At 64.6% G+C, this 24,263-nt stretch overlaps 6 protein-coding genes across 7 annotated transcripts; 4 read left to right on the forward strand and 2 right to left on the reverse strand.

Moving 5' to 3' along the window:
- The first annotated feature begins 1,731 nt into the window (after window positions 1-1,731).
- HAS3 (hyaluronan synthase 3) lies at window positions 1,732-4,514 on the forward strand. Its single transcript, XM_030457764.1, has 3 exons — window positions 1,732-2,352; window positions 2,781-2,882; window positions 2,976-4,514. The coding sequence occupies exons 1-3, from the start codon at window positions 1,732-1,734 to the stop codon at window positions 3,897-3,899; spliced, it is 1,647 nt and encodes a 548-aa protein (XP_030313624.1). The 3' UTR covers window positions 3,900-4,514.
- A 79-nt stretch (window positions 4,515-4,593) lies between these two features.
- CHTF8 (chromosome transmission fidelity factor 8) lies at window positions 4,594-6,816 on the reverse strand. Of its 2 annotated transcripts, none has more exons than XM_030457771.1 (4): window positions 6,715-6,816; window positions 5,562-5,593; window positions 5,363-5,480; window positions 4,594-5,279 (listed from the first exon to the last, which is right to left on the reverse strand). In XM_030457771.1, exons 2-4 carry the CDS (start codon window positions 5,582-5,584, stop codon window positions 5,067-5,069), a joined length of 354 nt encoding a protein of 117 aa, XP_030313631.1. In that variant the 5' UTR covers window positions 5,585-5,593; window positions 6,715-6,816; the 3' UTR covers window positions 4,594-5,066. The 2 variants fall into 2 exon arrangements, with proteins under 2 accessions (XP_030313631.1, XP_030313630.1); XM_030457770.1 differs by lacking the exon at window positions 6,715-6,816 and adding an exon at window positions 5,997-6,068.
- On the forward strand, window positions 6,120-10,927 carry UTP4 (UTP4 small subunit processome component). Its single transcript, XM_030457758.1, has 16 exons — window positions 6,120-6,376; window positions 6,822-7,013; window positions 7,094-7,178; window positions 7,284-7,373; window positions 7,494-7,702; window positions 7,818-7,989; window positions 8,072-8,163; window positions 8,486-8,582; window positions 8,704-8,768; window positions 8,889-9,011; window positions 9,130-9,289; window positions 9,541-9,647; window positions 9,806-9,901; window positions 10,045-10,230; window positions 10,347-10,457; window positions 10,747-10,927. Exons 1-16 carry the CDS (start codon window positions 6,218-6,220, stop codon window positions 10,861-10,863), a joined length of 2,061 nt encoding a protein of 686 aa, XP_030313618.1. The 5' UTR covers window positions 6,120-6,217; the 3' UTR covers window positions 10,864-10,927.
- A 958-nt stretch (window positions 10,928-11,885) lies between these two features.
- SNTB2 (syntrophin beta 2) lies at window positions 11,886-18,047 on the forward strand. The gene is made up of 8 exons (XM_030457765.1): window positions 11,886-12,343; window positions 15,256-15,466; window positions 15,777-15,987; window positions 16,075-16,217; window positions 16,391-16,587; window positions 16,986-17,167; window positions 17,388-17,476; window positions 17,704-18,047. Exons 1-8 carry the CDS (start codon window positions 11,911-11,913, stop codon window positions 17,708-17,710), a joined length of 1,473 nt encoding a protein of 490 aa, XP_030313625.1. The 5' UTR covers window positions 11,886-11,910; the 3' UTR covers window positions 17,711-18,047.
- A 1,533-nt stretch (window positions 18,048-19,580) lies between these two features.
- Window positions 19,581-22,807, forward strand: VPS4A (vacuolar protein sorting 4 homolog A). Its single transcript, XM_030457766.1, has 11 exons — window positions 19,581-19,674; window positions 20,130-20,241; window positions 20,321-20,468; window positions 20,576-20,637; window positions 20,847-20,966; window positions 21,079-21,235; window positions 21,381-21,529; window positions 21,643-21,724; window positions 21,849-22,068; window positions 22,142-22,282; window positions 22,412-22,807. Exons 1-11 carry the CDS (start codon window positions 19,654-19,656, stop codon window positions 22,511-22,513), a joined length of 1,314 nt encoding a protein of 437 aa, XP_030313626.1. The 5' UTR covers window positions 19,581-19,653; the 3' UTR covers window positions 22,514-22,807.
- A 315-nt stretch (window positions 22,808-23,122) lies between these two features.
- Window positions 23,123-24,164, reverse strand: PDF (peptide deformylase, mitochondrial). Its single transcript, XM_030457768.1, has 2 exons — window positions 23,617-24,164; window positions 23,123-23,355 (listed from the first exon to the last, which is right to left on the reverse strand). The coding sequence occupies exons 1-2, from the start codon at window positions 24,152-24,154 to the stop codon at window positions 23,198-23,200; spliced, it is 696 nt and encodes a 231-aa protein (XP_030313628.1). The 5' UTR covers window positions 24,155-24,164; the 3' UTR covers window positions 23,123-23,197.
- Between the last annotated feature and the right edge of the window lie 99 nt (window positions 24,165-24,263).

Genomic DNA, 24,263 nt, shown 5'->3' on the forward strand with positions numbered 1-24,263 from the left:
TCCCAGATCAGGCCAGGTCTGGCCCCGCCGTGCTTCACACCTTCACACCCCAGTGGTTCAGCCGGGCCACGTGGATGCCCCGCTGGTGGTGCCGAGGGTCCCGGTGTGTCCCCGCTCCACTCCCCGGTGTGTCCCTGTTTCCACTGTTCATGATCTCACCGGTTCTTCAGCACCCGCCCCAGGACCTGTTCCAGCACCCATGGTGGGGAGTTTCCAGGGGGACAGTCTCACCGGAGGGATCCCCTTCCCCAGCTCCCAGGCTGGGACCGTCTTGGTCTCATCCTGGTGTCACCTCGCACCTGGTTCCCAGACTCAATGATCCGTGTCAGCGCCAGGAGCCCAAAAGTGCAGGGTTTGATCCCAAACCTGAGGCTACAGCTCCTCTGGGCTCAGCCTGGTCCCCTCCAAGTCTGCTTGTCTCCTGCTATAACCCCGGCACAGGGACATTGTATGTGACCAACACGGGGCTGCTGTCAGCGGCCATGAGGACAGGGTGACTCGGGGGGGCAGACCTTGGGCTCCCCCAGGGGCTCATGGCCGTGGGGAGGACACGGTAGCACAGGCAGGTGACACATAGAAGGGGAGATGGGGTGTCCCCGGGCGTGGCACGGGAGGGACCCTGAAGTGTCCCCGGGTGGCTGAGCAGCTGCGGCCGGTGCCGGTGGTTTGTGCTGCTGCTCCGGGGGATGCCGGTGCCGGGGGATGCCGGTGCCGGTGATCGTTCCCGCAGTGCGGGGCTGGGGCCGGTGCCAGGTGCTGCCGGTGTCGGTGCCGGTGCCGGTGCCGGGCGGGGCCCCCGCGGGCTGCGGGCGGTGCCGGCCCCGCCGCCGGTATAAAGGGGCTGCGCGGGCCGGGCCGGGCGCACAGCGGCGGCGGCCGGGGCGAGCGGCGGCACCGGCTCCACCACGGTGAGTCCCGGTCCCTCTCTCCCTTCCCCCTTTCAGCCCTGCCGGTGCCAGTACCGGCTCGGGGCTTCCCAGCCCTTCTCTGCGCTGCGGGACCGGGGGTGCGGAGCCGACGCCGGGAGCTGCGGGGCCGGGGGGAGCCGGGAGCGGTGGGGGCCGGAGGGGTACTTGGGGGATGGCTGGGGGGGCTGTGATACGAGGGGCCATGGGTCAGGCTCTGCCTGCAGAGCTCCCCGCTCTGTCCGCACCCCCCACGTGTTCGCGCCCCCCCCCCCTCCTGCCTGCACACCCCCACACCTGACTGCACCCCCTGCCTGCACCCCCCGCCCCACGGCCGTTTCCCCCCCCGGGAGCTCTGCAGTCCCCGCCACTGCCTGCGCGCGCTGCCTGTCCCCAAGTCCCCATCCCGCAGCAAGGAGGGGGTCCCGGCTGCAGCCGCCCCCACCGCCGGGGGTCCCACCGCGGGTGGCCGGAAGCTTGGGGTGGCAGTGCCCGAGACGGGCCTCTCCTTTGGGGACACCCCAGGACAGGGTTCTCTCTGTCCCCGTGTCCTTCCCTGTCCTCTAGCCCGGCCATCCCCAGGGGACCGGGAGCAGTGCTCTCGCTGGGCTGTGGGTGCAGGTACAGGGGTTACCTCAGGACCCCGGCCCTCGCCCGTGAGGCACTGGGAAGGGCTCACCCCCAAACCGGTGACCAGCGAGGGGTGGCCACGGGGCAGTGCACATGGGGATTTCTCCCTACTCCCACTTTCCCGACCGGGAGGAGGGGCAGGCAGCGGGTCCTGCTGCCCCCTCCCCCTGCCCTGACACTGCCCGGTGCCCCCCAGATGCCGGGGAGCCTCTCCACAGCCCTGCGCGTGGTGGGGACCAGCCTCTTCGCCGTGGCCGTGCTGGGGGGGATCCTGGCCGCCTACGTCACCGGGTATCAGTTCATCCACACCGAGAAGCACTACCTCTCCTTCGGGCTCTACGGAGCCATCCTAGGGCTGCACCTCTTCATCCAGAGCCTCTTCGCCTTCCTGGAGCACCGGCGGATGCGGGGCTTGGGGGGTCCGGTGAGGCTGGGGGGCTCGGTGGCCCTCTGCATCGCTGCTTACCAGGAGGATCCTGACTACCTGAAGAAGTGCCTGCGCTCTGTCAAGCGCATCGCCTTCCCCGACCTCAAAGTGGTGATGGTGGTGGATGGGAACGGGCCGGATGACACCTACATGCTGGACATCTTCCAGGATGTGATGGGCTCGGAGTGCTCGGGCAGCTACATCTGGAGGAGCAACTTCCACGCACGAGGCGAGGGGGAGACGGAGGCTGGGCTGCAGGAAGGGCTGGCGCACGTCCAGGCACTGGTGCGGGGCACCACCTACTCCTGCATCCTACAGAAGTGGGGTGGAAAGCGGGAGGTGATGTACACAGCATTCCGGGCACTTGGAGATTCTGTAGACTACATCCAGGTGAATGCATATGCTGGGTGGGCAAGGTTGGGGGGGATGCAGGTGGAGAAGGAGCAGCCCCACCAGCCCATGGCTCCAGAGTGGTGCCCCAGGGAAGCCACCAGCACTGGGGTGGGCGGCAAATCACCACTGGGGTGGCTGAAAGAGTCAAGTCCTGCTAGCTTGGCATCACCTCCTCACCCCATGAGAGATCATCACGGTACTTAGCTCCCCAAGACAGGGTTGGAGGTGGTGGCCAGGGCTGGGTGGCCCCAGAGGCAGCAGTGGCCGGGCACCGTGGGGCGCTCCGCTCCCTGCCACCGCCTGCTGGTCTCCAGAGCGCTGCCTCAGCTCGCCGGCTGTGGCTCGGGCTTGCCCGGACTGGGCCGTCTGCCGGGCGCGCGTGGGTGGTGGGAGCGGGGCCGGACGCAGTTCCCTCTGCCCCCCAGGTGTGTGACTCAGACACGGTGCTGGACCCCGCCTGCACCGCTGAGATGCTCCGCATCCTGGAGGCCGACCCTCGCGTCGGTGGTGTTGGTGGAGATGTCCAGGTAACACCCCTGGGGTGGTGAGGGGGTTGGGGGGGGGTATGTGTGTCACTGTGTTGGTGGTGGTGGGGGGGCTGACATCCATCTCCTCCCCAGATCCTGAACAAGTACGACTCGTGGCTCTCCTTCCTGAGCAGCGTGCGGTACTGGATGGCCTTCAACGTGGAGCGCGCCTGCCAGTCCTACTTCGGGTGCGTGCAGTGCATCAGTGGGCCCCTGGGCATGTACCGCAATGCTCTGCTCCAGCACTTTCTGGAGGACTGGTACCACCAGACCTTCTTGGGCAGCAAATGCAGCTTTGGGGATGACCGGCACCTCACCAATCGCGTCCTCAGCCTGGGCTACCAGACCAAGTACACGGCTCGCTCCAAGTGCCTGACGGAGACGCCCACCCGCTACCTGCGCTGGCTCAACCAGCAGACCCGCTGGAGCAAGTCCTACTTCCGTGAGTGGCTCTACAATGCCCTGTGGTTCCACAAGCATCACCTCTGGATGACCTACGAGTCCGTGGTGACTGGCTTCTTCCCTTTCTTCCTTATCGCCACCGTCATCCAACTCTTCTACCGCGGCCGCATCTGGAACATCCTCCTCTTCCTCTTGACGGTGCAGCTGGTGGGCATCATCAAGGCCACCTACGCCTGCTTCCTGCGGGGCAACGCAGAGATGATCTTCATGTCCCTCTACGCCCTCCTCTACATGTCCAGCCTCCTGCCCGCCAAGATCTTCGCCATCGCCACCATCAACAAGTCGGGTTGGGGCACGTCGGGCCGGCGGACCCTGGTGGTGAACTTTGTGGGGCTGCTGCCGGTGTCAGTGTGGGTGGCAGTGCTGCTGGGCGGCCTGGCCTACACTGCCTACAGCCAGGACCTCTTCAGCGAGACTGAGGTGGCTTTCCTGGTCTCGGGGGCAATCCTCTACGCCTGCTACTGGCTGGCCCTGCTCACCCTCTACCTGGCCATCGTGGCCCGCCGCTGCGGCAAGCGCCAGGAGCAGTGTGGCTTGGCCTTTGCCGAGGTCTGACCGTGGCACGGGGCAGCGCTGAGCGTTCCCAATGCCTTCCTGAGCCTTGCTTTCTGGGGGGAGGAGGGGAGGGTTTGAGTTTTTAGTTGTTTTTTTTTTTCCTCAACAAAGCAGGGGGGAGGCCAAACCATGGTGCTGCCATCCATCTCCCCCCTCACCAGTGCCATACCTGGAGCACTGCTGGTCACGCTCCCCACCACCAACCACCCTCGGTGCTGCTTTTTTTTCCCTCCATGGTGCTATGGCAAAAGCAGCACCGCGGGCTGGTGCTGCTGCTGCTGTACCCATTGGGAACCCCCCTGGCTCCACCCCCAGCCACTTTTCGGGGGGTCTGGCTGCCCCAGGAGGGCAGCAACTCCCTTCAGCTTTGCCAAAGAGCCAAGGGGGGCACCCTGGCATGCAGGACCTGGGGTGTGTGATGTGGTTGGAGTGTTGCCATGGGTCCCTTGGGGCTGCAGCGACACTCTGGCCACGCCACAGCCCCCCTGTATCAATCTCAAGCCCTATTTTTAATTTTCAGGGCTTTAGAACCTTTCTACAATTAAGCATTTAGCCGTTTTTTTGTGTGTTTAATTTAATACAAGGTTTTTTAGACGACTTTTGTAGCTCTTTGGTATTCAGGCTCCAGGCCAACAGTTTGTAAATCTATTTATTTTTTAACCTGCGGGTTTGGGTTCTGTTTTTTTCATAAAAAGGTTGTTTTTTTATATTCAGGTTTGTAAAAATAAAAATAAAAACAATAATAAAAGACTTGCACAGAGAAAGGGTGGTGCGTAGGGGAGAGGGAGTTTGCCATGGTCCCTGTGATACCAAGGGGGCTGTTTTAGAGGGGAAAATACAGTGGCAGGGAGGAAAAACTGGTGTGCCAGCAGCAGTGGGTGGGCAGGTGAATGGGGAGAGAACAGGGAATTACCAAATCTGGAGATTTAAGGAAATTCCCAGCCCATCAGGACCCTTCTTGCCTGGGATAGCAGCTAGGATTCTGCTGCAGAGCTCAGCAGTTCTCAAAATTATCCCACGGGGATAGTGACGGAGAAAGGGCTCTGGGTGCCTGGACAAAGGACCCAACACCCCATGCTGGCCCTGGAGTCCTCCGGCCAAGGTGTGGGTGAGGCCAGGGCCACATCTAGATCTCACTGGAGCTCATCATCGCCCACCCCTGAGTCCTCACACTTTCTTGGGCACGTTGGTGATGATGGGCTTGGGGCGGGTTTTGAAGAGGAGTTTGGTTTTGATGAGGGCGGTGACGGTGTAGCAGGCAGGCAGCCCCTCTGGGCCAGCCTCACCAGCTCCCCGCTTCACCAGGACAGCAAAAGGCTTCTCCAGCTGCACCACCTTCCCGTAGAGGATGTGGTGGCCCACGATGAGCACGGGTACCCCCTGCAGAGGGAAGGCAGAGGGTGCTGGTGGGCAAGGCCCCGGTGCCAGGGCAGTGCCAGGGAGTGCGGCGGGGGCTGCCTCACCTCCCGGGTGTAGTGCAGGTCCCCCAGGAGGCTGCCTGCCAGACCCCCGCTCTGCCGTGGCTCCACCTCGCCCTGCAGCTCCACCAGCACCCACTGTGGCAACCCACCGGCACCCCCGCTGTGGGAGACAGGGGCAGCTTCACCCACCGGATCCCGGGGGGCAGAGCCGGGGCTGCCGGGAGCGAGATCGGGGCCTCACCTGGAGATGACGATCTGCACCATGCTCCAGCCCTGCAGAGCCCTGCAGAGTCAGTGGGGAGGGGGGGGGAAACAGGGCAGCCCCCAGACCCCTGGCTCCTTCCACCTCCCCCCCACGGGCCCAGCATCCCCCCCCATGCCCAGTTCCCCGCTCTCCCCGGCCCCGCAGCCTCTCCAATGCCCGATTCCCGCCCCCCGGCCACGTCCTGCACCCCACCCGTGCCCAGTTCCCCCCAGCCCCGGGCCCTGCATCCCCGCCACATACCCAGACCTACCCCCGGCCCTACAGACCCCGTGCCCACCCCCCATGGATCCTGCAGCCCTCCCCTATGCCCCGACCCTTCCCCAGCCTTCCCGTACGCAGCCCCGGTCCCTGCAGCCCCCACCGCCCATGCCCATGCCCGGCCCGGTCACCCCCTCCCCCGGTTCTGCACACCCCCTCCAAGTCCCTCCTGCTCCCCGGCGGGGCCGCCGCCTCCTCCCGGTTCTGCCCGAATCTCCCGCCGCATTCCCGCTTCCGCTTCCTGCCCTGCCCTTCCCCGGAGCCGCTTCCGCTACCGGGGGTACCGGGCGCACGTGGGGCCGCGCGGGGCGGAGCGGGCCCGGTGCCGGTGCCGGTGCCCCTGCCCGGTGACTGGTGCCGGTCCAGGAGGGGCGATGGGGGAGTTCGAAGTGCACCGGGTGCGGTTCTTCGGGCTGGTACCGGCCGGGGTGCGCTGCCTGGCCTGGCAGCCCCGCGGGAACCGTCTGGCCCTGGCCCGAACCGACGGCGCCGTCGAGATTTACAACTTCGCCGCTAACTACTTCATGGAGAAGGTGAGGGGGCCGGCCCGGCTCGTACCGAGCGGTACCGAGCAATACTAAGCCATACCCGACTGTACCGGACTGTACCGGGGAGGCGTAGTGAGCTGTACCAGGCAGTACCGGGACGTACCGGACTGTACCAGGTAGTACCGGGACGTACCGAGCACTGCGGGGCTTTGCTGAGCCATATCGACCTGTACTGACTTGTACCGGCTGGTACCGAACCAGACGGTACCAAGCTATACCAGGCGAGGTTAGTTCGAATTGGGCTGTACCGAGCCGACCCGGGTCGTAACGAGCCATACCGGGACAGCCTGTACTAGGTCATGCCAAGCCGTACCGGGCCATACCTGGCTGTATGCAGGTGAACCGGGCTATGCTGATGTTGTATCAGGCTGTACTGGGCTGTACCGGGCCACGCTGGTGCCGTAGTTTCGTGACAGGGTTCCCTCCCCAGGTGATCCCCGGGCACGATGCCCGCTCCGTGGAAGCGTTGTGCTGGGCGTCGGGAGAGCGGCTCTTCGGGGCGGGTCTCGGCGGGACCATCACCGAGTACGACCTGGCCCGGCTCTGCGTGTCCAGCTCGCTGGATGGCGGGGGGGGACCCATCTGGAGCATGGCAGCCAACAGCTCCGGCACCCAGCTGGCAGTGAGTGCACCACAGGCTCTGCCAGAAACAGGGGGCTCGGGTCAGCCCGTCCTCCCAGCACTAACCCTGTCCCTTTGCAGATTGGCTGCGAGGATGGCTCTGTTAAACTCTTCCAAGTCATTCCTGGGGGGATCCAGTTCGAGCGGAACCTGGACAGGCGGAAAGGTGAGTCCAGCAGTCTTGTCCCTCTGGTGTGACCCGACTGCCCTGGTCCTGATGAGCGAGGGGCTGTAAGCCCATGGGGTGATGTCCAGGGGTTCCTTCCCACAGGCCGTATCCTCTGCCTCTCCTGGCACCCATCAGACACTCACATCGCGGCCGGCTCCATCGACATTCTCCGTGTATTGGATGTCACTTCAGGTACCTCGTGCCCCGGGAGCAGAGCTCGGGCTGTCCACTGCCCCAGGGTCTGTAACACTGCCCTGCTCCCTGCTCCAAGGGGTCCCTGTGTTACCCCCAACCCTTCTTCCCTCCTCTCAGGCCAGACCCTCCAGAGGATCATGGTGAACTACCACGTGCAGAAGGTGACACGGGAGTGTGTTGTCTGGAGCATCGCCTTCCTCTCCAGCGGCACCGTTGTCACCGCTGACTCCTTCGGGAGGGTGCAGTTCTGGGACTGGGAGCGAGGGACACTGGTGGAGTCCCACACCGTCAGCACCTCTGCTGTCCTCTCCCTGGCTGTCTCAGAGGTAGGTGAGACCCTCAGCCCCCCCAGGGCTCCTCTGGGCTCAGTGCTGGGCTGGAAGGAGCCAGGAGAGGAGCTGCGGGTCCCTGTGTGCCTCCCGGTACCGTTTCCCTCCCCAGGAGGAGGACAGCATTGTTGTGGGCACCTCCACCGGGGCCACCTACCAGCTCCAGCTGCTGCCGGTGAAGATGGGCAGCCTGGAAAAGCGCTGGGTGCGGACGAAACCCTTCCAGTATCACACGCACGACGTGCGAGCCGTGGCACACAGCTCGACAGCTCTCATCTCCGGGGGTATGGCTGGCCGCCAGCACCAGGGGGGATCTTGGGGCTTGCCCCCCAGTACTGGTTCAGCAGAAGTCCACTTGGCTTCCAGGCCTGGATGCCCAGCTGGTGATCCGCCCGCTGATGGAGAAGGTGCAGAAGAAGGGCTATGATGTCGTGCTCCGAAAATTCACCTTCCCCCACGTGAGTTCTGCTCCCCTCCTGATTTTTCTCTAGGTTCCCTCTATATTTCAACCCCCTCTTCCCAGGTCACCTCCCTGTCCCCCCAGACCTCCTCCTAGGTCTCCTCCCTGCCTCTGGCACATCCACAGGCTTCTGCCAGGGAGCTGGTGAGGGAGCAGGAGTTGACTGGCTGGTCTTGCTGGTCCTACTGGGTCTCCATCTCTGGGCTGCCATCTCCCCTGCCCCGCAGTCTGTGGCTCCCCAGAGTGTTTTGGCTTTGCCCCAGCCCTTTCAGTCAGGTTGCAGGTTCACATCTGTCTGTCTGTCCTGTTTCTGCACGCAGCGGCGCCTCATCTCCTGTGCCAGGAAAGCCCGGCTGCTTCTCTTCCAGTTCTCCCAGCACCTGGAGCTCTGGAGACTGGGCTCTACTGATGAGACAGGTGAGGTGGGGTGGGGGGAGCTTGGGGAAGGGTCTGGGCTCTTCAGGGATCAACTGCTGGGCAGGACCCATGTGGCCTCCCCACCCTCACTAGTTCACCTCGTGGTTTTTTGTTGTCCCAGGAAAGGACGGACAGGTCCTCCCCGTGTGCCGCCTGCCTGAGCACCTCGTGCAGCTCAAGAGCAAGGTAGGGCTGAGCCTGGGCTAGGGTCTGCCCAGGTCTTGGCAGCCTCTTCTCCTTCTGATGGCTGAGCTGGCTGTGCCAGGCTGACAGGGGGACCTTGGCTCAGCTCCTTGGTGTTTCCAGGGCCCGGAGCACATCTACTGCAGTTGCATCTCACCCTGTGGCAGTTGGGTCGCTTACTCCACCGCCTCCCGCTTCCACCTCTACCGGGTGCGGTACGAGGGCGACGGCGTCAGCATCAAGAAGGTGAGGAGGGTGAAGGGCTGTGGGGTTCCCGGGGGGCTGGCACAGCCAGTGTGGCTCATGGGGAGCAAGGGTGGGTGGTGATGGGTGGCCGCCAACGCTGCTTTTCCTCCTCTTCAAGGTCCCCAAAGTCCCCAAGCTGCTGCTCCCGGCATACCAGCTCCAGTTCTCTGCCGACTCGGGCAGCCTCTTCGTTGCCTCTGCTCGAGGCTCTGTCCATGTCCTCCAGCTGCCAGAGCCAGGGGGATGCAAACATCTGCACACATTTCGGCCACCCTCAGGTTTGGGCTGGTGGGGAGCTGGGGGGGGTGCAGGAGGACCCTGGGCTTCAAACCTGGGTGCAGAGGGGTGCTGGGGTCCAGCATGTCCCTGGGGGGTGTGGGTCCTGCTGCCCTGGCAGCTCTGCCCTGTGTTTGTGCCACCCTTGTGTCCTCAGAAGGGGGAAAACATTGGACTGGATGTCCCTCACGGTGGGTCTGGGGTCCTTGCAGCCCTGTGCACCCCTTTTACAGTGTCAGGGGTGTCCCTGCAGGGTCCCCCGAGGCCGTTTACCTGCTGGCAGTGAGCGGGGATGGGCACTGGCTGGCGGCTGTTGGCGGGGACTGGGCCATCCATATCTACAACCTGAAATGCCTCAAGGTAGGACGGACCCCCACTGCCCTTCTGTCTTGGGGGGCTGGGTGAGGGTAGGCTCAGCGCTTGGGACCCCTCCCTGGCAGCAACTGGGGTTGGGGGCATGGGAAAGCAGGGTCAGGGTGGTCAGAGCTGTTGTCACCACGCTGTCCCCTCCTTTGCAGCATCACTGTGTGGTGCCCACCTACAGCTGTGCAGTGACAGCCCTCGCCATCCACCCCCTCACCAACAACCTCGTCATTGCCTACTCGGACCAGCAGGTAGGAAGGAGATCTCCTGGTTGCAGACACTTCCCCACAGCTCTGTCCTTGTCCTCGGGGCTATGCAGCAATGCCACGAGGGGAACAGCAGGTCAGAACGGACCTGGCGTGTCACCCCACCCCTTCCCACCTCCCTTCTCCAGCTCTTCGAGTTCAGCATCCCCGAGAAGCAGTACACAGCCTGGAGCCGTGCGGTGCAGAACTGTGGGCTGCACCAGGCCTGGCTGGAGAGGGACACTCCCATCACCCACATCGCCTTCAACCCCAAGAACCCCTCACACATCCTGCTCCATGATGTCTACATGTTCTGCCTCCTCGACAAGTCCCTGGTGAGCCCAGGAGGGCTGTGGTTGTGCCCCAGGCATCCCCCCTGCCCAGCTGCCCCTGTCCCCGCTGCGGTGTGTGTCGCTGGGGTGGTGACACATGCCATGTGCTTTCCTCACAGCCCTTGCCGGATAACAGTGCTCTCCTGATGAACCAGGGTGCCCTGAAGCAGCTCCCAGAGACAGTCCGGCGGCGGCAGCTCCACGCCTTCAAGATCTGCAAGAAGTTCCAGGTGGGTGGTAGTGTCACTGGGCACAAGGAGGGGCTGCAGGAGAGATGTCCTCTGCCCCTGGTGTCCAGTTGTTTCTGGAGCTGTATCAGCTTCTGAGTCATGGAGACTGACAGAGTAGTTCTGGTTGGAAAATACCTTTAAGACCATCAAGTCCAACTGTTCCTCCTGTTCCGTGGCACTGCCAAGGCCACCACTAACCCGTCTCCCTCAGCACCACATCCCCGGATCCCCAGGACCCAAAGCCAAGGGAGGGTCTGTCCCCCCTCTGACTTCACCTCCTTGCCCCCAGCCCCTGCTCTTTGCGGACATGCTGGATGAGAGCTGCCTGGTGATGGTGGAGAGGCCCATCATGGACATCAAGACCCAGCTGCCACCTCCCATCCAACAGAAGAAGTTTGGCACCTGATGGCAGAGTGAGCTGCAGAAACTGTCAGTGTGGATTTCCTAGGCTGGAATAAACCCCACTCTTCTGTACAGCTGTGGGCTGGGGGCTTCTCCTTGCCCTGCAGGGCTTCCTGGTGTCACAGCAGCAGGAGAGGTTGATGCTGGCCTGAGCTGGAGGACATTGCCACCCTTCTCCTGGGGACAAGTTGACAGCTTGGATGTCCTGCCTGCCATGCGGGGCAGGGTTGGGTCCCCACGTTTGTTGGCTTCTCCTCCAGACGTCCCAGTATCACCAGTACCCAATTTCCAGTTTGCACTGGCAGGATTGAGTGGGATGGTTAGTCCTGAAGCCTGGCAGTGCTGGGAGGGATTGGGATTTGGGGTCATGCTGGGAGGGAGCAGGATTTAGGGGCTCCCATGCTTTGGGGGTCTGTGATGAGAGGAATTGGGATTTGAGGGCTGTGCTGGGGTGGGATTTGGGTCACCCCATGTTTTAAGGGCTGTACGGGGAGGGTGTGGAATGGGGTTTCGGCAACGGAGCCAGAAGGGAGCGGGATTTATGGAGTGGATTTGGGGGTTCCCTGTGTTTCGAGGTCCATGGAGGGAACAGGATTTGGGGGGTGTGCCAGGAGGGGGTGGGATTTGGGGATTCCCCATGTTTTGGGGTCCACGGAGGGAGCAGAAGTTGGAGAGTGGGATTGGAGGGTTCCTCATGCTTTGGGGCCCATGGAGGTGTCAGGATCGGGGGACTCCCCATGCTCTCCACAGGGGCCGTGGCGCTGCCACCGCTGGAGGAAGATGGGGGCGCCAGGCGGGGGGCGGGGCGCGAAGTAAAGCGCAGGGCGGGAAGAATCGCGGGGCGTGGCTTCGCCTCCCCTCCCTCCGGGACCACCAATCGGAGCGGCGGCGGCTTGCCGCGATTGGTCACTCGGGAGGGAGGGGCGGAGCGCCCAAACCCCGCCTCCCGCTCCCCGCAGAGCCAATGGCAGCGCGCCATGCGGGCGAGGGGCGGGGTTTACAGGAAGCCCCGCCCTTTCTGCCCCGGTCCCGCGGCGGCGGTGGCGGCGGCATGGCCGTCTGGACCCGGGCGTGTAAAACGGGGCTGCTGGAGCTGTTGTTGCGGGAACGTTGGGTGCGGGTGGGAGCGGAGCTGAACGGCGAGACGTTGAGTTTAACGGCGGAGCCGGCGTCCGGCGGCGAAGCGGCGGGGTTGAACGGCGTGGTGAATGGCAACGGGGAAGCAGCGGCCGCCGGTGCGGTGCGGAGGGTGCGGGTGGTGAAAGCGGAGGCGGGTGGGTTGGGGATCAGCATCAAAGGAGGGCGGGAGAATCGGATGCCGGTGCTGATCTCGCGGATCTTCCCGGGCTTGGCGGCGGAACGGAGCGGAGCCCTCCGGTTGGGTGACGCCATCCTCGCTGTTAACGGCGTCGATCTCCGGGATGCTACACACGATCAAGCCGTGCAGGCGCTGAAGCGAGCCGGCAGGGAGGTCATCCTCGAAGGTACCGGATAACCCCTTCCTCCCCTCCTTCCTCTCTCGGTTCCCCCGTTATTGACACCCCTCCTGCTGGTACCGGGCTCCCGGACCCCGCCTCGGGCACTTTTTCCGGTTGCAAGACCGCACTATCCCCTCCCTCGCCCCTCACACCGCTCACGGGACGTGAGCGCAAAAAAGCCTCCAACCTCGGGGATGGGTCCGGGTGTGCCCCTACTTGACATGGGGACAGGGACGGGCGCGCCCTGTCCCTGTCCGGGCTGCTTCTGCTTGTGGTGGGACAGGGACCCCTCCCCGCTGGGGACAAGGACCCACCACCCTCCTCTGGTGACAGTACCACTCCCTTAGACAGACGTGGGGTCTCCCTGAACAGAGCTGGGGGCCCCAGGACACAGTGTGCCCCCAGGACTCGGTGTCCCCATCTTTGGGGACAGACCCCCCCAGGGTGCTTGTCCCTGTGACAACACAAGTGGGTGCTTGTGTTGCCCCCATCCCCTGAGCGAGCTGTGGCACTCTGGGGGGTGGCTTTGGTGTCTGCCTGTGTCCCCCGTGCCCATGGCACAGCTGTCTTGTGGCTGGCCCGGCGCAGCCACCGACACCAGCCAGACCTGTTCCCAGCTGCCCAACAAGCTCGGGCAGGACCCGCCTGGCCCCGCGGCGTGTGGCACGGGATTTGTGCTGTGGGGCTTGTGCCGTGGGGCACCGCACCCCGAGAGGACACGAGCAGCCCCTGGCGTGGGTCAGGATGGCCTCTGCAGGTCCATGGTGCCACACGCTGTCCTATTGTCCTGGTTGCTCCGTGGATGTGACCACAGTGGGGTGACCATGGTGATGGGTGCTCCTGCTCGCTCCTGGCACACTGTGTCAGCTCTAGGGCAGGTCGGTGGGCTCCATGGGGTGGCCAAAGGTGCCATGGGGTGGCTCAGTGTGGCTTGGGAGCTGTGGGGGCTGAGGTGGACCTGTGTTGTTGAGCTTTGATGGGACAGGGCAAGCATCAAAGGCTGGATTCACTGTCTCCCCACGGTGTCCTTCCCCTTGCTGCTGTTCTGTGCTGCCCGCCTGTTTGATCCCATCCCACGGGACCATCAGTCCCGTATTTGTCATTTGCTTCCACCACGGGTGCCACAGCATTCCCCCCTTCCCTTCTCCCTGGAGCCATGGGGCTGCTCATCCAGCAGTTACAGCTGCCCCATGCCCGGCAGGACCATCCAGCAGCTTCCTGGCAGCAGTTGGCCCTGGAGAGGAGCTGGGAAGATCTTGACCACATCATCCCACCCCATCAGGTGCAGCTGTCCCACCAGGCAGGTGTCAGAGCTGGTGGTGAAGTGTGGCAGCACCCCAGTGGTGGCCCCTGTCCAGGTGATGTGTTTGGCTGTGGGGACTGTGCTGGGTGCCCATGGCACGTTCTGGCACACCAGAGGAACGGAGCCCCTCCACCTCGGTGGGCTGGCGGCACATGGGTTACAAGGGCTGACCCACGGCCAACTGTGGGGAAACTTTTGGAGTTTCCCCTCTGAGTGCTGGTGTCAGGAGGGGGTTCAGCTAACCCTGCACAGCGGAGCAGCCGCCTTCCTGCAGCAGGCTGGGTGAGGGGTGCCGGCAGCGTTTGGGTTTCCTCTGCGGAGAGCGTGTAGGTGGGGCGGCAGCGGCTGTGCCGGGGCAGCTCTGCGCCGGTCACCGGCTCACCCTCAGCAGAGGGGGCATCTTGGCACCAGCTGCTCCCGGCACCAGATGGTCCTGGAGACAGTTACCCACCCACATCTGGCAGGCAGCTGCCGAGCGGCACCATGGCAGGAGCTGCTGGCTCTGCCGCTGCCCCGCGGCGTGGCCCTGCCCGGCAGTGGGATTAGGGGTGTGCGGTCACAGCGGTAATCCCGGGATCAGCGTGGTGAGAGGCTAATATTAACTTGTGTGCTGCCCACAGCAAGGACAAGTGCCTCGTGGCAGCACATCCCAGCCTCACCACCCTGCTCTGCTCAGCAAATTCGGCAAGAGGGTGGGGGGATGGTCTGCCTGCTCCCCATCCCTGCCTGCATCCCCTGCCTGCTCCCCATCCCTGCCTGCTCCCCATCCCTGCCTGCATCTCCCAGCAGGATTTTGCTGCCAGCAAACCCTGAGCCATGGCAGGCACCTGCCCTCAGGACTATGGGGTCTGAGAGCAGGACCTGGGCCCCACCACTACCATCATTCCCACTCTGTGCTGGTGGGGCGTTGTCCCTCCCCAAGCAGAGAGGAGCTCCACTTCACAGCAGATTACAGTTTATTTGCTTTATTTTGTTTGGGTTTGACTCCCCGCTCCCCTGGGGGCGGTAGACCTTGCTGTTCCTGGCACATTCCTCCTTGGTGGAGAGGCTGCAGGGGTTTGGTACAGGGAATTGGTGTGTGGGGGGCAGGGGGGCCGTGGGTGTGGGTCCAGCTCCAGCTGCTTGCAGTGCTTACTCGTGGCTTTTCCAAGTGTGCCGTCATCCCCACGCTGGCAAGGGCTCTGCTGACCCTCCCTGACATCTCGAAGGCGTTGGCTTCCCCGAGCACGGCATCGAGCCCATGGCAGCTCCTGGCTCTGGGAGGGACACTCCAGGGGGAATGGAAGGGGAGCTGGTGCCTCCTTCCTTCCTGCCCAGCCTGGAGAGGAGCATGGAGCCGGGATGTCCCGGCTGCACACCCCCCTCCTGCCCCTGCCGCAGGGTCAAGCTCACTGACGGCGCCCACGGTGCCGGGAACTTGTCCGGGGGTGTCCTGGCAGCGCGGCGCAGGATGGGCTGCAGCCTGACCTCCTGCCCAGCCCCATTGTGCTGTGTCACCTTCCCTTTCCTACACTGAGCCTGTCCCCTGCTCCGGACACCCCGTGCCAGGGGGGGACACAAGACACCCCCCATGCCCCTGCCCTAAGCCTGATGTGTGTGTGTGTCCCATCCCCAGTGAAGTTCATGCGGGAGGTGACCCCCTACATCAAGAAGCCATCGCTGGTGTCAGACCTGCCCTGGGAGGGGGCAGCCCCACAGAGCCCCAGCCTGAGCGGCAGCGAGGACTCAGGGTCCCCGCAGCACCAGGGCCCCCGTGACCGCAAGGTGATCCCCCTCAAGATGTGCTTTGCTGCCAGGAACCTCAGCATGCCCGACCTGGAGAACAGGTGAGGAGTGGGGCTGCTGTGGTGGTTACCGGCATGTGAGACCCTGCTCCCCATGGAGCCGCCGGGATGGGGTTGGGGGGGGGATGGCATCCACCAAGCAGCCAAAGGAAATCTGGGGGATTTGGGGAGGAACAGAGCTGGGCTGTTGACCCTCCTACCCCACCCCATGTCCACAGAAAGTGGGGCCCTGCAAACCCCCCCCCAGCAGAGCTGGTGCCAGGCTGTGCTGGTGCCTCCTGGAGCTCCAAACCAGTGCTGCCAGTTTGCGGGACGGGCGCCTGGCTCAGTGCCACCCGCGGTCCCCTCGCAGGTTGATTGAGCTGCACTCCCCGGACAGCCGGAACACCCTGATCCTGCGCTGCAAGGACACGGCAACGGCTCACTCCTGGTTCACTGCCCTGCACGCCAACATCACCGCCCTGCTGCCACAGGTCCTGGCAGAGCTCAACGCCATGCTGGGCACCGGCGGTGCTGCGGCTGGCGGCAGAGAGGTGAAGCACATTGCCTGGCTGGCTGAGCAGGTATGTGCTGCCACGGCTGTGCCAAAGGTGCTGTGGAGAGAAGTGGGTGCCCCCAGCCCCCCGGGTGCCCCTCACCGTCTCTTCCAGGCACGCCTGGACGGGGGACGGCAGCAGTGGCGGCCAGTTCTGATGGTGGTGACAGAGAAGGACCTGCTGCTGTACGATGGCATGCCCTGGACCAGGGACGCCTGGGCCTCCCCCTGCCACAGCTATCCACTGGTGGCCACCAGGTTGGGGGCTGGGGGGGGCTGGATTTGTCCCCCAAGGACCCGAATACTTGGCCATAACCAGCCCCTCTGCTTGTGCCGTGGCGGAGGCCCCAGAACGCCGATGGGCACGGGGCTGGTATGGTGCTGGTGCTGCCATCATGATCCTGATCCCCTTTCTGTGTCCCCCTCCCCAGGCTGGTCCATTCGGGCTCGGGCCGCCGCTCTCCCGCCCTGGGCTCGGAGCTGACCTTCGCCACCCGGACGGGTTCCCGCCAGGGTGTGGAGATGCACGTGTTCCGGGTGGAAACCCACCGGGATCTCTCCACCTGGACACGTGTCCTGGTCCAGGGCTGCCACGCTGCTGCTGAGCTGATCAAGGAGGTGTCTGTGGGTGAGTCCTGCATGGGGGTGAGAGCCTCTGGCACCCAAAGGGCTACAGGACAGCTGGGGAGGGACATGGAGTGATGGGGCAAGCTGGGATGGCTTGAACAAGGGGAGATTGAGATCTTGGGAGGAAGTTCTTTGGTGTGAGGGTGCTGAGCCCCTGTGCCAGGTTTCCCAGAGAAGCTGTGGCTGCCCCATCCCTGGCAGTGTCTCAGCCCAGGCTGGATGGGGCTTGGAGCACCCTGGGCTGGGGGAGGTGTCCCTGGGCACGGCAGGGGGGTGGCACTGAATGGGCTTTAAGGTCCCTTCCAACCCAAATATTCCTTGATTCTGATGCCCTGGGGTTGAGTGGGATGGGGGTGGTTCAGTGAGGACCTGTCTCTGACCCGTGTGTCGGTGCTGCAGGCTGCACGCTGGGGGGGCAGGAGGCCCAGCTCACCATCCACTACGAGGGGGGATTCACCATCCGCCAGGAGGAGCCCTCCGGCAGCGTCCTCTTCCGCTACCCCTACGAGAGGCTGAAGATGTCGGCAGACGATGGCATCAGGACCCTCTACCTCGACTTCGGGGGTCCTGAGGGGGAACTGGTGAGGAGTGGGGGGCAGCCAGGCTCACCTCCTCAGTTGGAGGGCGGCGTCTTCCCCCAGGGGTTGCTCCTGCTTCCCCCCCATCCCTGTGGCATTGCAGCTGCCTGGAGGCCCCCTGGGTACCACTGGTGGGGACCCCCAGCCCTGGCTGTGGACTGCCCCGGGGTTTGGTGTGCCAGTGGGGGGGGCTGACACTGCTCTCCATCTCCCCCCTCCCCAGGCGCTAGATCTGCACTCCTGCCCCAAGCCCATCGTCTTCATCCTGCACACCTTCCTTTCAGCCAAGGTCACCCGCATGGGGCTGCTGGCGTAGGTGGCACCGGCCCCCTGCCTGCCCCTCCCCCCAAAAAAAGCAGCCAGGGGGATGCAGGGGGCCCCTCCTTGCCCCTCCACCCACCAGTGCCTTGCTGGGTCCAGGGATATGGCAGGATGGCTGCTCCAGGGCGGGAGCTGAGCCTCTCCTGCTCTGCACCGGCAATCCCGACCCCCTCCCCAGTGCTGGGGGGGCAGGATTGACACCAGCTTTAACCCCCCAGGGACTGAAGCCATCGCTGATCTCACCGCCTGTGCCTTGGAGTGGGGGGAGTCCAACCCCCAGAGACCCCCAGAGCTCCCCCCTTCCATGCTAGGGGGGAGCCAGTGCCCTCCCTCTCCCCAGAGGAGGTCACATTGTTGTGTCCTCTCCACCTGGGATGGGGCTTAAGCTACAGGACCCCTCCCATTGCTGCAGCTCGGGGTCCCCTTGCCCTCCTAGGAGTGGGGGGACACAGGAGGGGGTCTGCCCTGGGGTGCTGGTCCCTGCAGTGCAGGCTGGGGGGGGGCATCCTCCCTGCAGGCTCTGACTCCCCACTGCCCTCCAAAAAAAAAAACCTCTCCCAAAGCCAGAAAACAAATTTCGCTGCTGCCCTGGGCAGAGGGTTGGGGCTGCCCCCCCCCCAAAGCTGCGCTGACCCCACGGTCCCCCCAGACCCTGCAGCCTGTGCCCCCCCCCACAGGCTCCCGCGGGTTTGGGGCAGGACGTGTAGATTGATGCACTTTCGCTTTTTGTACTTTTTCCTCTCCCAGGGGTGCTGGCTTCTGCACCCCCAGGTGCTGGGGACCCCTTCTGGGCATGGTGGGAGCAGGACCCCCCAGAGACCCCTCTCCCGGCTGAGGCCCCGTTACCCCCTCAGCCAAACTCTGCTGCACATTTTCTGCTTCCCGTGGGGCTGCGCTGCCCGGGGGGGTCCCGGGAGCATCTGGGGGGGCTCCTGGACCCCTGCCTGGAGTCAGGGTTTGCTCACAAGCACTACAGCCCCCACCCCGAGTGCCGCACCCCCATTTCTATTTTTATATTCTTTGTAAATCGCTATTTATATCGGATTTGCCTTTTCTGAGGTCTCCGAGTCTCATTCTGGGGCACAGGGGGGGCTTTGGGTGTCACGGGCTTCGTGTCTGCCAGGGAGGGTGATGGGGAATTAATTCCCAGTACAGCATCGGGCAGGGTGGGCAGTGCTGGGCTGCCCAGTATGAGACTGGGATGTAATGGGTAGAACCCAATGGGGGGGCTGGGGTGGTGGGGATGGAAGTGAACGGGGGGCTTCGAGGAGAGCCAAAGAGATTATAGAAACTGCCCCGCACTTGGGTCACAACAACCCCAGGCAATGCTCCAGGTTGGGGAAGAGTTTCTGGTATGCTCTGGTTGGAAAAGAACCTGGGGATGTTAGGGTGACAGTGGCTGAACGTGAGGCAGAGTGTGACCAAGTGGCCACCAGCGCCCTGGCTTATGTCAGCACTGGTGTGGCCATCGTCCCCGTCCTGGGGAATCGAATGCTGCGCTCTGTTTCGGGTCAGAAAAGAAACACTGAGGGGCTGAAGTGTGTCCAGATAAGGGCAGCAGAGCTGGAGAAGGGTCTGGAGAAGTCGTGAGGAGCAGCTGAGGGCCCTGGGGGTGTTGATCCTGGAGCAAAGGAGGCTGAGGGGAGACCTTGTGGCTCTCTGCAACCCCCTGAGAGGAGGTTGGAGCCAGGGGGGGTCGGGCTCTGCTCCCAAGGAACAAGGGATGGGACAAGAGGAACTTTGGGCACAACTCAAGTTGTGCCAGGGGAGGTTTGGGCTGGATTTCGGGTGGGATTTCGGGTCGGGTTTCGGGTGGGATTTCGGGTCGGGTTTCGGGTGGGATTTCGGGTGGGATTTCGGGTCGGGTTTCGGGTGGGATTTCGGGTGGGGTTTCGGGTGGGATTTCGGGTCGGGTTTCGGGTGGGATTTCGGGTGGGATTTCGGGTCGGGTTTCGGGTGGGATTTCGGGTCGGGTTTCGGGTGGGATTTCGGGTCGGGTTTCGGGCCGCTGTCCCTGTTCCCCCCCCCCCCCTCCCTTTCCCTCCGCCCCCGCAGCTCCGCGCGGTGCCGCCGCCGCCCGGCAGGGGGCGCAGTGCGCAGGCGCAGTCTCGTGGCGGGCGGTCCCGCGGTCCCGGGCCGCGCCAGGGGCGGCCGCAGCGGGGGATGCGATGACAACGACCACACTGCAGGTACCGGGGGCACGGGGCACCGGGCAGCGGGCGGGAGGCCGGGGGGAAAGACCCCGGGATGGGCCGAGGCCGGGCCCTTCTCGCCGGGCCGCGCCTGGGGCCGGTGCTGGGCAGGCGCGGGGGGGGGAGGAAGCTCCCCCGGTGCGGCTCGGGGAAGGGCCTCCCCCGGTACCGGAGCGGTGACAGCCGGGGGAAAGCTTCGCCCGGTGCCGGTGCCGCTCCGGGAAGCGCCTTATCCGGTGCCGGTGCGGTGACAACCGGGGGAGGGCCGCAGCCGGTGCCGCTCGGGGCCTTTCCCGGTGCCAGGCCCCGCCGGTGGTGCGGAGCGAGGCCTCGTCCCGCCGGGGCTCCCGGTACCGCTGCCAGCGGGCCCGGCCCGGCCCCCCCGGGGGTGGGGAAAAGCCTCACCCCGGTGCCGGTCCCCCCGTCTGACGGCCCCGTGTCCTCCCCGGCAGAAAGCCATCGACCTGGTCACCAAAGCCACCGAGGAGGACAAGGCCAAGAACTACGAGGAGGCGCTGCGGCTGTACCAGCACGCCGTGGAGTATTTCCTGCACGCCATCAAATGTGAGCGGGGGGCCTGTCCCCGGGGGCTGCGGGGGGCGGCTGTGACTCGGGGTGACACTCGGGGATGGGGTCTGTGCAGATGAAGCTCACAGCGAAAAGGCAAAGGTGAGCATCCGAGCCAAGTGCATGCAGTACCTGGACCGGGCGGAGAAGCTGAAGGAATACCTGCGCAGCAAGGACAAGCATGGCAAGAAGCCGGTCAAAGAGGCACAGAGTGACAACAAGGGGTATGTGGGAGGGGGTGTGGGGCCCTCCTACCCCACAGAGGGGCTAGCAGGACCCCACTGCCGCGCTGGGGCTGGTCCCACACCTGAGTCGTGTCCCCTGTCCCCAGGAGCGACAGTGACAGCGATGGAGAGAACCCTGAGAAGAAGCACCTGCAAGAGCAGCTGATGGGTGAGGGGCTGCAGGGGACATGGGGAGGATTCCTGACCAGACATCCCAAGGGGTGGCTGTGGGGAGGAGGCCAGGAGAGCCCCCAGAGTGTGCTGCGTGCTGAGGGACAGGGGTGGGGTGGGCAGGGGGTAGGGAGGGGGGCTCTGGCTCTCATGGCTCTCGGCGCCCGTCTTGGCAGAGCCACCTGAGCTGGAGCCACCCCTTTGCAGGTGCCATCATGATGGAGAAGCCCAACGTGAGGTGGAGTGATGTGGCTGGTCTGGAGGGAGCCAAGGAAGCCCTGAAGGAAGCCGTGATCCTGCCCATCAAGTTCCCCCACTTGTTCACAGGTGAGGATCATGGCTGCTGGGATGAGCATGTGCCGTGGCCCCCGCTGCTCAGGGACGTGGGGACACAGCCCATGTGGGGACAGGGGCACCGTGACACCGGGATCATTGGCAGGAAAGCGCACGCCTTGGAGAGGGATCCTGCTCTTCGGGCCACCTGGCACTGGCAAGTCCTACTTGGCCAAGGCTGTGGCCACCGAGGCCAACAACTCCACCTTCTTCTCTGTCTCCTCTTCCGACCTGATGTCCAAGTGGCTGGGAGAGAGCGAGAAGTAAGCTGGGATAGGACACACAGGGTGGCTCCTGCCTCCCCGCTGGCTGGATGGTCCCTGGGGAGAGCCAGCGCAGGGTCTCTGGGGTGGGCAGGGCGTGTGGGTGATCCTAAATGGGGACTCTGTCCCCTGCCCCTGTCCCCAGGCTGGTGAAGAACCTCTTTGAGCTGGCGAGGCAGCACAAGCCTTCCATCATCTTCATCGACGAGGTGGACTCGCTGTGCGGCTCCCGCAACGAGAACGAGAGCGAAGCCGCCCGGCGCATCAAGACAGAGTTCCTGGTGCAGATGCAGGGTGAGGGATGAGCTGGCATGGGGCTTGGGGGGAGGAGAGAAATGGGGGGAGACAGTGCAGACCCCTCACAGTGCCCAGGGACCCCTCTGACCTGCCACCCTCTTGGTCTGCAGGTGTGGGGAACAGCAGCGACGGGATCCTGGTGCTGGGTGCCACCAACATCCCCTGGGTGCTGGACTCAGCCATCAGGAGGAGGTGAGTGGGATGTCACCCCAGAGCCATATCCCAAGGGTGTTTTGGGGAGGGGGTCACCCCTCTACTCCCACATTCTGGGTGGGAGGTGGGGGGTCTGGCAGTGAGGGTCTTGCCTCCCCGTCAGGTTTGAGAAGAGGATCTACATCCCCCTGCCCGAGGAGGCGGCGCGGGCCCAGATGTTCAGACTGCACCTGGGGAACACCCCTCACAACCTGACAGATGCCAACATCCAGGAGCTGGCCCGCAAAACCGAGGGCTACTCAGGAGCAGACATCAGCATCATCGTGCGGGACGCCCTGATGCAGCCCGTCCGCAAGGTCCAGTCAGCCACTCACTTCAAAAAGGTGAGGAGAGGGGCTGCTGGAGGGGGGCAGGGTCTCCCTGGATCGTGGTGTCATGGCCACCACCCTCCCACAGGTCCGTGGTCCCTCCCGCACCACCCCCGGGGCTTTGGTGGATGATCTCCTGACTCCCTGCTCGCCCGGAGACCCCGGCGCCATGGAGATGACTTGGATGGAGGTGCCTGGTGACAAACTGCTGGAGCCCACCGTCTGCATGGTGAGCACCACCCATCCTGTCACACCCCCAACCCTTTTTTGGGGGAGAGGGAGGTGCCAGGGGGAGCCCAGCCCGCCCGGAGGGCCGGGCACGACTCCCCCTGGCACCTCCCTCTCCCTCTTGTTGCAGTCGGACATGTTATGCTCGTTGGCCACCACCCGCCCCGCTGTCAACGCTGAGGATTTGCTGAAAGTGAAGAAATTCTCGGAGGACTTTGGACAGGAAGGTTAAGGAGGGGGTTGGGTGTGGGGCTGGGTGTGGGGCAGCTTCTTCAACACCCCACCTCCCCCCCCAGCCGTGCCAAAGGGGTTCATCTTAGCTCACATCTCTCACCCCACCGCACTGCAGGGGGGGTGTGACACTACTGGGGAGGGGCCCACGTGTGGGTGGGTGGGTGAGTGGGTGGGTGAGTGCTTCCCCCCCCCTCCTCCTTCTCTGGCTCTTTTTTATTTTTTAACTTAATGCTGCTTCGGGTTCTGTCTTGTTTATATGAAAATAAAAACAGTCTAAAAGCTTCCACCCTCATCTGGCTCCTCCCTCATGCTCTGACCAGACCAGGGGGGTCCAGCCCGGTGCCCCCCACCCCTACTAACACACTGAGGGGGCTCCTGTCTGTCCATGGGAGGGAGGAAGGGAAGGAGATAAGGGGCTCCTGCTGTGACCCCACCAGAGCTTATGGTGCTTGGCAGCCCCCCAGCCAGTACCCCACACTCCCCCCAGCCCCATCCTGGTGCTTCACCCAGCACCATCCTGTGCCCCAAATGAGTCCCTAGAGAGGAGGATTTCCCCTTGTGACCCCCCCAGTTCCCGAGGGAAGGCACAGGAAGGGTCAGAGCCACGTTGAGTCCTCATACTCTGTATTGGCTGTGGTAAAACCCCTGTGGGACCCCCTGCCCGGAGCCCCCTGCCCGGGTGTCAGTCCAGGAGCTCCATCCAGGAGATGTTGGTGAAGGTTCGGGTGTCCATGCGGTCCACGTAGAGGATCCCATCCAGGTGATCCACCTCGTGCTGGGCGATGCGGGCGGCCCAGCCCACTGCCTCCCAGCTCACTGCCTCACCCTGCTCATCCACACCTGTGGGGGGGAAAGAGTGGGGGTCAGGGGTGGGTCCCACCGGGGCCCAGGGCAGGGGGGGCTGAAGGGGCAAAGCCCACCGGGGCAGGGGGGGGTTGGGGAGGGCAGGACCCACCCCAAGGGCGTGGCCAAGGGGCTGCGAAGGGCAGGAGCCCGCAGGGGAGTGGGAAGGGAGGGTCGAGGGGCAAAACCTCCCGGGAGGCGGTCAGGGGGGGTTTGGGAAGGACGGAAGATTCCTCCCTACCCCCGGGGGGTCCATACCGGAGACGTGAACGGCCCAGTGCCGCGGGACGTAGGCGGAGAATCCGCGGAGGCTGGCGCAGCCCTCGGGCCCGACAACCACCCGTGAGTCCAGGACGCGGATGACGGGGTTAACGATGACCCGGAGCGGGAAGGGCTCGATCCGGTGCGCTCGGCGGAACTCGGGCGGGTACCGGCTGCAGCGCTCGGGGGTCAGCTCGGCGGCGAAGACCCTGAGCGGGACCCCCAGCTGCGGGGCGCTCAGCCCCAGGCACGGCCACCGCCGCAGCCCGGCGGTCAGCGCCGCCGCCAAACCCCGCACCTCGGGGCCGCCCCAGCGCTCCGGACCCACGGCGGCGGCAGCGGCCCGCAGGACCGGGGCTCCCGCCTGGCAGGGGACGGCGAAAGGCGGGATGGGGGGGCCCAGCACCCGCCGCCGCAGCGCTCGCCAGTAGGACCGTTCCCGTTGGCCCCAACCCGCCCCGTCCCCGCAACCCCGAACCGGGGGACCCGAACGGGCCCGGCCCGCCAGAGCCCGACCCACCGATACCGCGGCCATGCAGATAGAGCGGCCGCACAGGCAGGGTACGGCAGCGCCGCCTGGCGGCCCGGAGGACTCGCAGTGCGGCGGTTCGGGGACGGGGAGCGGCGGGACCCACGGGACCCAC

Source organism: Calypte anna, chromosome 11, assembly GCF_003957555.1.
Source record: "Calypte anna isolate BGI_N300 chromosome 11, bCalAnn1_v1.p, whole genome shotgun sequence".
NCBI classification, from domain to species: domain Eukaryota; kingdom Metazoa; phylum Chordata; class Aves; order Apodiformes; family Trochilidae; genus Calypte; species Calypte anna.